The sequence below is a fragment of the Macrobrachium nipponense genome, chromosome 2, assembly GCF_015104395.2.
Source record: "Macrobrachium nipponense isolate FS-2020 chromosome 2, ASM1510439v2, whole genome shotgun sequence".
Lineage (NCBI taxonomy): Eukaryota > Metazoa > Arthropoda > Malacostraca > Decapoda > Palaemonidae > Macrobrachium > Macrobrachium nipponense.
This window is the reverse complement of record NC_087201.1, coordinates 95,670,364-95,682,396: the sequence shown is the minus strand read 5'-3', so window position 1 is coordinate 95,682,396 and position 12,033 is coordinate 95,670,364. Positions and strand designations below refer to the sequence as shown.

At 34.2% G+C, this 12,033-nt stretch overlaps 1 protein-coding gene across 1 annotated transcript in view; it reads left to right on the top strand.

Annotated features, from left to right (window-relative positions):
- Positions 1–11,749, top strand: part of LOC135220803 (FYVE, RhoGEF and PH domain-containing protein 6-like) — a 43,753-nt gene extending 32,004 nt beyond the window's left edge. Inside the window, exons 3-9 of the mRNA XM_064258313.1 lie at positions 1,368–1,540; positions 2,902–3,037; positions 3,898–3,999; positions 5,497–5,748; positions 6,085–6,267; positions 7,251–7,357; positions 11,162–11,749. Coding sequence (XP_064114383.1) covers positions 1,368–1,540; positions 2,902–3,037; positions 3,898–3,999; positions 5,497–5,748; positions 6,085–6,267; positions 7,251–7,357; positions 11,162–11,201 — 993 coding nt within the window. The 3' untranslated portion in view covers positions 11,202–11,749. The remainder of the gene's footprint in view (positions 1–1,367; positions 1,541–2,901; positions 3,038–3,897; positions 4,000–5,496; positions 5,749–6,084; positions 6,268–7,250; positions 7,358–11,161) is intronic.
- The last annotated feature ends 284 nt before the right edge of the window (positions 11,750–12,033 follow it).

The window sequence follows — 12,033 nt, the reverse complement described above, 5'->3', positions numbered from 1 at the left end:
ATATATATATATAATATATTAATTATATATTATATATAATAATATATATATATATATATATATATTATAATATATATATAATATCTATTTATATATATATATATATATATAGATATATCTATCAATATATATATATATATATATATATATTTATATAAACTCGATATATATAATATATATTATAATATATATATTATATATATATAAAAGATATATATAATATATAATCTAATCTATATATATAATAATAAATAGATTATTTATATATATATATATCTATGTATTATATATATATATAATATTTATTTATTAATCTATTTCTATTTATATATATCAAAGGAGGTCATGGCTAAGGGCCCCCGCACCTTGGCAAAAATATAAATAAATAAAGATATAAAAAATCACCAAAAATATTTAAAAATTAATAATAATAAATTAATCGATATATTGTAAAATAATATGTTCAAAATTTTAGCTAAGTTCTTCATGGAAATGGATAAAAAAGTTGAATATGCATTTTCACCCCTAATATTAAAGTGGATTTTTATCAATTACCAATTAGTAAAATGGTTAACTTGGCCAATTTGTGATTAATTCAATATTGTTGAAAAAGTAAAATTTTTATTCCCACATTTACCTCAAAATTCGGTCTACAGGTGCTCAAATAGAAAATTAGGAGAAGCTTAGCTTCAGGATCAGTTATCTGGTTTTGAAAGAAATTTGTGAGAAGTCAACTTACAAATATCTGCATGTGTGCAGACTAGTGACATCCAAACTGTATCATCCAAAGTACGGTTAGCGATATGATAATTTTCTACCCATGAGATGAACAACTTAAATGATTGCATTTCATGACAGTGCCATATGTTGCCGACTGCCATCTAGAGGTGCCCAGTTAGAAAATAAATTCCGGAAACCCAACCACCCCCTTCCACCCCAGGCTGTAAGGCCCATCTTTGCTTGCCCATAAATGAGAGGGGCCCCCTAACGTCACCGGGATAGGGCCCCTCACACCCTAAATCCGCCCTTGGGTGGTTAAAAATTTGTACTCTTTAGATATTTTTTCCTTTATGACAACAAGCCAAAGTAGTACCGTTTAATACCGTAAATCCAATACCATTGAAATAACCCAAGTAATAATTAGTACTATATTTTTCAGCGTCTGTTCATTTCTAAGATGAGCGACATCTTGACGTGAAAGACCACAAAAATAATCAAAAGAACATTCGTCTCAGTTGAAAAGCCTTAATTAGGTAGTCAGTCTCCTTTTCAATTTTATTGTGTAATGGTGGAGTTTTTACCAATGCGATATGTGAGAGATGTATTACATACGGTTTTGTATAATAAGGAACTATTCTTTATTACAGTTATCAGATGTCTTGTTATACACCAGTTTCATCACAAGTGGACCGGGGGGTGCCCTTCGAGTTAACTACGAGTTGCCCCTTGAAGGAATGAGGGTCGAAACACCGAAAGCAGAGGACTTCAAGAATGAGTTCAGTGTGATCTCCACCTCTCGCTCATTTACACTGCAGGCAAAGTAAGTAATTACATACCTATAGATAAAAGGATGAAATGCCCTACAGCACGAAACTTATGTTAGTGCCTTTTTTCTTGGATCCAGCATGTAGAATTGTATTCTTGATACATTAGTCAACATATGACATTTAGATAACCATTCAAATGATTTCGGTGGAAGTGGTGTAGGTACTGTAATATAGGTACAATACATTCATATTACAGTATTTGTTAAACGGTAGGTAGGCTACTTAAAATAACTAGAATGTTTTAGTTCTTTTTACTTGAGCAAAGTATGTAGAGCATTTCTCAAATAAAAGTTTTTTTTTTTTAATTCCTCGGTTCATTCTCTTAATAGTTAAGAAACTCCCTTGGCAGATTTGTGCATTTATGAATAGTTAAATGTGGCTAAACATCTTGAAATACTGTATGATGGAGTCTCACCAGTCAAGCATTTTGGATAAGGTTCCCTTTCTAATTTGTATTTCCTTACAACATTCAGATCCACTTGCATTAAATCTAAATGCCCAGATATGAATGCAAAATGGTAAAAAATTCTGCCCATCCCAGCCTTTTAGTCACATAAGTGTCTTGCAAATTTTCGTACTACAACAAAAAATACACTTTTTTTTACTTAAAAATTTTCAAGCATTTAATCAATAAAATTGTATAAGAAGCCAGTTCAGTAACCCTTTGATATTTTACTTTTATCTTTGTTTGAAGGTCCTCAACAATTCTACCTGTAAGTCTCTTCCTGTCTGTCTTTTCTAAAAGACATCAATTCACCTCGTAGAATCGAAGTGGAGTTCAGGGAATGGGAAAGGGGGATACAGAAAGGAGCAACATGGGGTTGAAAATTAGATTTTAAATGAGTGAAAATAAGAACATGACTATAAGGGATTTTACGGAGAGAATACTATGGATTATGAGTGAGGATATAATTGAGTGCAAATGAGGAAAAAACTAGAGAACTGATGAGTGGGTAAGGAGACTGAGCTGTTACCTTAGTAAAGATTAAAGAATCAAGGGAAGTGATTGAGAGAAATGTGGTTCTGTTTATTGCAAGGAGGCTGTTGAGACACTTATAGTATTGCATGGGGCATATGATGGGGGGATGAGGATTTTATAGCATGATGCTAAAAGAAAAAAAAATAAGGCTATATGAATTAAATGAAATTCAGAACAGATTTGAATAAAGCTGATGGTTAGGATAAACATGCTCACAGATGACATATTTTTAATATCCAATAGAAATTGAACACGTCAACACTGTGTTCTCTTTGATAAAAAGCAAATTACCTTCCAATATACATACTGTTTATTGTAGAATAAAACTCGCTGCAAAAAAAAAAATTGACGGTAAGAATTTTTTTTTCTTTTAAGGTCTGCTGAAGAGCGAGATGAGTGGATACAAGCACTGAGAGATGCCATCGAAGACAATGCCTCTCGAAGGTCCACTTTCTTGAGGGCTAAAATACCAACTTTCCAACATCCAAATACTTCATCGCTTGGCAAGCAGGTAATTTACTATAATTTAATCATATTAATTACACTTTGAAATTCAGAACTTTATCATTGAACCCATCCTTATCTTATCTCTTGATTCTCTGCCTCTCCTTTGCAAGATACATGTACTGTATGTACTAGTGGATTTTAGATTGTCATCTTGGAAAATTATGCAAAGAGGATAAGGATTTTTCAGTTCTGTTTAGCTCTTCAGTCGTTAATACTCGTATCAGGTGGAATCTCAACAACTGTCAGGCTAACTTTTCCCACATTTACTGTTTCTTTTGCCAAGCATTGTGCAATTCTCTTCCTGATTCTGTTACGTAGATTTATTGCATTTCTTCCTTTACAACGTAGATCTTTCACGCTCTTAAGTCCATGTTACTTTTCATTTCCTTGGCTCAAAAAGTTATCAGGTTACCCATCCTTGTGGCCTTTCCTCCTGAAAAATCCTTTTCTTGTATGCCCTGCATAATCTTCCTTTTCTTGTATACCTTGCATAATCTTCCAAGATGGCCATCTGAAATCTGCTGATAAGTATTTCTTAAAACTTCCAGGCAAGTGGTTCAAAGCATGATAACCCAAATTCTATGATGATTTATTTTAAGAATTACCTGTTGATAAACTCTCCAGTAGCTCATCATGATGGTCTTACCTAGTAACTAATTTGAATTTTATGGGTAATAGCCACAATCTGACAAAAATATTAATGAAGTTGAGGTTTATAAAACATATTGTGCTCATTTATATTTGGTACCTATTACTGTATTTTATTTATATTAATTGTACAAAGATAGTCATAGAAACTTTAAGTAAAATAATAATAACAGCAGAACAAGGTGTCAGTGAGACTTAGGTAAGTTACTTTTTCAGGCCCCAGTTTGGATTCCAGACAACAGAGTGACGATGTGTCAGCAGTGTACAGCAGAATTTACTCTAACTTTCCGTAGGCATCACTGTCGTGCTTGTGGCAAGGTAATGTAACAGTGTTTTGTTGACTAAGCTGAAAGCAGAATAAATTAGTTCTCAAGAAAAACAAAAATAAATATTGCTAACTCCGTAAAGTATTTAGTTCTATCATTATTCGTTTTCTGAATGCTTTGATTGCCGAACATGATCAATGAAACCAGTAAAATCAACTGATCAAACTACGAGAGAGAGAGAGTGAGAGACCACATATTTGTAGTGAAATGATTAACAGGTTACTTAGAAGAGATATTGTTCTTCTAGTCTTCTAGGAGATGAGAAGTCTCCTACAAGTGCCTGTCTCTTACCCACTTTCTCAGTATGAGGCTTCACTTCATAATTTTTCTTCATTCAGATGGGAAAGTGTCACCCTCGGTGCAGGCACACAACCGAATCAGTTTATTTGAAATTAGTACAATTTTATGGGTCCTTGCATTTATTATAATTGTCAGCTTACAGGCGTGGGGGGGGAGGGTTAACGCTTGATTTTCATGTCCGTATGTATCAAGCACGATACCTCACCAGAACAAAATATTTGCATAGTTGGAAAAGACCACTAAATAAAAAAGGAATTTTGACTGAGATGATGCTATTAAGTAAGAGTGATCTGTACTCAATTTAAGACTGGATATTCCAGTACTGCAATTCAATCTCTATGGGATTTGGGCCAGTAAAATGTTTCTTATCACAAAGGAAGAGACTTTCACCAGTACCACTCCAAAAATTCAACTTGTTCTGAAACAGTTCAATAGGGGAGGACTTCATGATTGTCAAGATTTCAGGTTATCTCAAATGATTTTTTTTAATGCTTCACATTGCCATCTGTTGGTTTTATGTACTAAAGGGCTTATGCTACATCCCTTAAGGTCTTGCCTTAAGGGATGTATAAGGACACAGGCCTGAATATAATAATCATGAAATAAAGGTGTTAGGTAAAGTGCATGTCAGAAGTGTTGCCTAAAATTCCATATGAAAACAAGTAACTTACTTCCATAAAGTAGAAAAAATATAGTAATAACAAGGAGGAAAATATACAAAAGTCAGTGAATAACAAGACTTGGCATTAATGTTAAAGACCCCTCACAAAATATAGTGGCCATTTGACCAAAACCTCAACACAAGGATAGTAGACAAAAGAGAGAATAACAGTATTACACCAATGTTTTAGGGGCATCTAATTCCATGTTAGATCAATACTGTAATCATGTTGGTAAATTTGTTGTTGGTCAGCTTTATGAGGATCAGTAGATCAGATTTTAATACAGCAGAGGTTTAATTTTTTAGTTGAATATTGTTATTCTAAAGACCCTGAGTTGATGGAAATTAAAATGACTGTAATATGATTAGAAATAAAATACTAACGTTTAGAAGAAAGTAACTTGTAAAGAATGGTCAGATATAAAAAATTCCAAAAACTATGAAATATTAAACGTCTTGGAATGGTTTAACATTCCCCTTCACAATTTTTGTATACACTTTATACAGTGAAGTGTTCATTTTATCCAGGTGGTATGTGATCACTGTTCAGCAAATCGTGCCCCACTGCAGTACAAGAAAAACCAGTCACTGAGAGTCTGTGATACTTGCTTTGAAGTACTTCAAGCTGAATTTGAACGCAGGTTTGAAGGAACAATTACCAATAAAGATCCTCAAGAATCTGAACTCAGAAGAGCATCCAGCCTCAAAGGTCTCTTCAAAAGAGGAGTACGAGAAAATAGAAGCCATACCCGAAAAAGAGTACCAGAGAGGTTGCTGGAGGTGAGAATTTATGCAATACATTCTCTCATTTGCTTCTTTTCTTTGCTTCATATAAGTAAGATATTTAACTTACAAAATTTCTTTTGCATCGTTAGCATCACTGTATGGTATAGTAACAATGTAAAGAATATTCATGAAAAGGACACAATATCAGATCTTAAATTTTTTGAATCAAATTTAGTAGAAAGCAATCTTTGCACATATAAAATGTTAACATGGAATGTTTGTATGATAAAAGACGAAGTTTTCGTGGCTTTGGCCAGACCTGAAATCTTTGTTGGAATATCTTATGCTACAGCTAATCAAACTGAAATAATAAATCTTGACTTGCTGCAGGTAAGCGCAAGTGATGCTGCCTCTCAAATGTGTGGTTATCTTCGTGTGATGGTACGGCGATCCTTACGAAGAGGCTGGTTTGTTCTGAAGGACCGTGTGTTATATGAATATAGGGCTCCTCAAGATGTTTGTGCTCTTCAATCTCTTCCTGTCTTAGGTTATCAAGTTGAAACCATGGACAAGGTAGAAAAATTACTAGCATCCATTCAAGCCATTTACGTATATAAAATTCCCACTAGAAATAGAATAGTCTCATAACATTTTACCTCATCTCTCAACTTAATTTTTGTTCTACAGTTAAATTTTTTGCTATATGTATGTCAGAGTGGTGTGGTGCTCTGATCTTTCCTGTATAACTTTATCATCTTGTCAATTTAGGGGTGCAGTATTATAAGAATAGCAGAAAGAATATAGTATATAGGTAAGAAACAAAAGGCATGATAGTCTTTTAAACTTTTCAGAGAAGCTATAAGAAATATATGTAATTAAATCCATTACTATAAGATGAAATGGTTATGATTGGCAGACTCCAATGAACAAAAAGGTATTTAATTGGGTTATTGCTACCATGAATGCTATATGCAGTGACAAAGGGTGGTATGTTACTGTATTTTTGTAAAAAAAAAAAAAAAAAAAAAAAAACTTCTTTATATTCGAGATGAACTCTCAGGTCCTGGAATGAATAGTAGTATTTGGACATTGAAATTATAACATGCTTACAACAATAATTTTCATTATTTAATATTTATAGCTACAAAAATTAAAGCTACATGAATTCAAGAGAAGTATCCTCAGAATAATTTGTATCTTCGTAACACAGTCAAAATGCAATTTTCTTATTACATTTTTGCTAGTAAACTTTCTTTTGGCTTATACACCATACTGCTAGGTTCTATCACAAATTTATATATATACATATACTATACATATACATATATATATATATATATATATATATATATATATATATATATATATATATATATATATATATATATACATATATATATATATATAATATATACTATACTATACTATACTATACATATATATATACTATACTATACTATACTATATATATTTTTATTCATATTACTGTATATTGATTGTTTTTCTAATACCTGTTGTATGTCTAATGACAATGTTCTTGTTAACTTTTGGGACAGGCAAGTGATGTATCTGATGGCCTTGACAACTGCTTGACCTTCAAACTGACTCACCCCAATAGACCTCCAATTGTCTTCCATACTGACTCCCCACATCTTGCAGAGAAGTAAGTACAAGACGAATAATTTTGTTTAAATAAAGAATACATTGCTGTTTCTGATATGCTAGTCACGCAAGGAAAAGACTGAATTTGATTGATAAAATTTAATAAGATTTTTAATTAGACTGCTTCAAGTTTACCAAGCTTCTCAGGCAAATTTAAGTACCTGTACTTCTATTGGTTATTTAATTAAGCTGATATACATGATCTTCGTTTGTAGTATTGGTCATGGTTGATCATTCTTTTACTTATCCCTGTGCACTCAACTATTATCACCAAAAACTTTTACATAAGCTTTTCCTCTTAGGGGTTAGATGTACTTTAATCTCCGCTATTGTATTTCAAATCGTGAACAGCCATTTTATTCTGCACAAATAAGTTTGCCAGAATATTGAAGCAGTTATTTAGTCACATCCACAACTAAAACAAAACATCATGTATTATATATTAACTAACTAAACCTACTTGGAAGTAGGAAAGTTCCACCTTGACTTATTTACAATTCCTGATTTTCTTATTACCTTATATATAGTAGATTATTCTTTCATAGTCGGGGTATACCAGCCCTATAAGAGTTAAGAATGCTAACTCTGTGGTGTAGTTAAAATATTCAGTTCTATAATTATAAGTCATGGGTGTATGCATTATCTATGAATTTAGTGAAAGAAAATGAAACTGGTTAAAGTAAACATTCAACCTATGATAAAAGGGATTTTGACGTAGGAAAAATTTCTGGGCGAGGAAGCCATGTCGCCCAGTGAAATATGTCTCCTTTAGCACTATTTCTAGTAAAATATTGGTATAATACTACCAGAGAACTGCTAAATTGGAAATGTCAGAACTCTCTGACTCGCTCACCTATATAAAAGGTGTCGGTATAAACCTGGGGCGAGTGTTAAACACTACCACAGCAACCCCTCCAATTAGCCGTTTCCTCATCAAAAGCCCCTAAATACGGGGAGCTGACCCATAGGTCACACCCTGCTACCCCGTTGAAGGCGTCTGTGACGTCATACTTTTCAATAGCCACCTTGCGTTTGCACGCTCGTTTAGAGCTCTGTTGTTTAATCTTATTTTGTGTTAATATTTCATTATGGATCGTCAGTCTGCCTCTTCACCCAAGTTAAGTACTGGTTCCGCATTTGACTATATTTAGGGAGTGAATTTGCCTTTCGTTTTGTCTTTATTTAGGGTTTTGTTAGGCGTCTCTTGACCATAGCGGCGGCGAGTCGCCATTACGGCGTACCCTTGTATTGTATCGGTTTCGCGCGGGCATCCATCCTGCTTGTACCGTGTGGTATTTCAGTACATATTTTATTTATTTATTCATGTCTTGGGTGGCAGTTTTTTCATTTTTTTCTTATTTTCATGGTTTTGCATGGGGGTCTTCCTTCGAGCACGTGTCTTTGTTTCGTGCTTCACAGTATTCCCACCGTTATATTTTATTTTTATGTTTGGTATATTTCATTCAGTTATTTTTCCCTTATTTTCTTTTCGTCTGTCTACCGTTATGACAGTAGGCAAGTTATGAGTTTCCTTTTTGCGCCCACCATTATCGGGTGGCCTTCATAGCGGTTTTAAATTTTACGAGATTTTATATTCATATGTCCCCCCCCTGTGTTAAAGCATGATTTTCTTTTAGCTTTAAGTACGTATTTGATTTTAATTTGTCTATGTATATGTTGGATGTTATGTCAGTTAGCCTACATAGGCTGTCCCTGCATTTTCCTCATGATCCATTATCCGCGGGGATACGCTGGGTCAAATGATCGTCACCCCATCAGTCCTCCTTTCCTCCCCCTCACGTGGGGCTCCCAGTAGTTGGGTGCTCCTCTCGCTCAGGTTGTCGCTGATGACCGATCCGAATCAGCGGAGGGGGGGTGTAGAGGGTCCTCCAGGACATTAGGTTGGTGGGTGTCGCTTCTCAGCCGACCTCCTCCTGAGTTGATGGTTGCTCTGCGTATTCAGCCTCGGTTTCCGTGGATTGGTTGCGCTCTGCTTCTTTCGGCTCACAGAGCTTACATCCATCCGCCTAAAACATTCCCTTCCTGCTTAAGGCGGGTACTTCATCCTAAAGCCATTAAGATTACATGGCCAGAATAGCATCTTAGGAAGGAGCTAAGCCACTGTCATCCAAATTGGAGAAACATCAGCCCTGAAAAAAAGTTTATTCACAGCAGCAAACAACCCAAGAATTTAGGAGGCAGTAATGAAGATAGGCCAATTATGGAGATGTCATGTAAGTTTCCTCCATGCAAATCTCAAACACCTCATGCCACCCAAAATTAATAAAACATTAGACTTCTGAGTAACATCCTGTAAGTAAAATTGTGTTGACTGGCATCTCCATGAGCCAGCAACTAAGACAGTACTGACATCAAGACACCTTTAAAAAAAAAGTACAGCGGTTGATGGTACCCCTAACTTTCACTTGGGAGGCATGTTTTTTGGAATCATTTTTATAGGCTCTCAAAATCATGTAACTTGGCCACAAGAAATAGATGTGTAAATTTTTATATTAATAATGTAGATAGATAAAAACAAATTGAACCCCTTTTCTGAAAAATGAAAAATTTTTAATCAATTTGTATTTTTCATAGCTAACAAACCTTCGGTCTTAACAATAGGATAATCTTAGCACCAGCTGGAAAACAAGTTAAAAAACAAAGACTGTATAGCAGGGAATCTGTGAGATGTGGCAACTCCTGAGTGTACGAGTGATGCGTTTTAGTCTTTCTTAACTGCCTTGGAGAGTAGATGCTTAAGCTTTTGCTCTCCCTCCAAGTCAGTTTTGTGCCCGTGTTTCCTTTTCTTGTATGTGTTTGTTGTGTGAGTATTTCTGTTTCGGAATGGTTTCCTCCAAGTCTTCACAGCCTCTTCAATGCATGTGCCCAGGTATTTGGGGATTCCCGTGCTTCAGATTTTTAGTGTCTACGAACACTGATCCTGATACAACATGCAGTAGGTGCTGAGCTAGTTATTGTACAATTCAGTAATGATAATCCTTCTCAGAGGTACAATATGGTGTCTCACAGATGATGATTATAAGAAATACAGAGGATGATTCCTGTAAATTTTAATCCAAAGCACTGAGCTGCAAACAAGGTTCCTATGGGGACCTGATGTTCTTCACCACCTGCTGAGAGTTAGCAAGTCATTGTCATCTTTTCTTTTCAGAAATGGTCTCTAGGATTCGCTAAGATGCTTGAAAAGGCCAAGTGAAAATATTGGTTTTATGAAACAAAATATTACCAGGCTGTAATTGTCGGACAGCCTTGATGAAATTCTTTAATCATGACTGGAACTTCAGGATTGTATAGTAACTGAAATGTAATGCAGTAGCACTTTTTGCATATTCCTAACCTGTAGTCATAACTAAGTTACAGAACTCAGAAGGCTGAAGACAAAAAATACCAACTTTTATTTACTATTTCTGAACACCAGAGAAAATCACTGACAGAAGAGGACTATTACAGTGACTGGCTTTATAAGCAAACATAATAGTATTATTTGACATTTATTGGTTTTGTCATGTAAATTACTGTATGAAATCTCTTAATCAGAAAGTTTTACCTACTGTGAAAAAAAGGAGGGGGGGCAATGTCACCCATTTTCCAGTGATGCTGACATAGCCATAAGGCATGGTAGAACTGTTACATTCTTCCCACGATTTATGTACTTGAAATACATTGCAGGACTAATATCCTAGATCTCTTATTAAAAATATATATGTATAAACTTTTAGTACAGTACAATTTACTTTTAACTTCAAACCTTTATTTGTGATGCAAAACTTAAATTATCTTACAGATGGATCCAGGCTATGAGAGAAGCTGTAGTACTTGAGTAAATAACTTCAGCACTGGAAGGGGATGATCTGCTGTATCAAAAAGGCAAAAACTTCTGGCATCCAAGCACAAGACATTTGGCTACAGTCAAGTGTTGTTGTATAAGACATGACACATAACTGGCTCAGGGATAATGCAACAATGAATACGGCAATAGAAAACTGAAATGACAGCTAATAATTTACAAATATATATTCTGTATATCAAATAATTTGTTTATACACTGCATACGTTTTAAATTATTGTATTCAATGTAAATAGGATATTTTGAAAAATATTGTCTTTCCAAGTCTGTGATGCATTCCATTTGTGAATACTGTTGTGATTATTTATATTTAGAACATACAGGTCAGTATACAATGTATAGTTTCTATGTATGACTTACTAGGACTGTTGAGTTTACAAGATATTAAGTTAAATTTTCATCATCCTACATTTTTATTTATTTTTCAGGTTAGGAATGTTAAGTCATAAGAGGCTTTCATTATTACCATTTGGGTACTGTATTTTTAACCAGTAATTAAAATTGGAAAAAAACTTAAAACTTCTATTGAAAGTGTTTCCTTATCAAGTAGTACTCTAGTTATTTTGTACCTCATATTAGTAGAAATTTATATAATTGTGGAAGTAAGATATATGACAAAATTTTCAGTAATTTGTATTTTTCATCGCATACAAACCTGAGGTCTTTACATATGGGATTTACTTTCAGCACAAGCTGGAGCCAGCCATTTAACTTAAAATAAGGTGGATATTGGTAGTTGGCTACCAATGAAATGGGAAGAATCCCCTCCATCCAGGTAGTAGGCATTCTTAGATCTTTTGGCCCAGGAA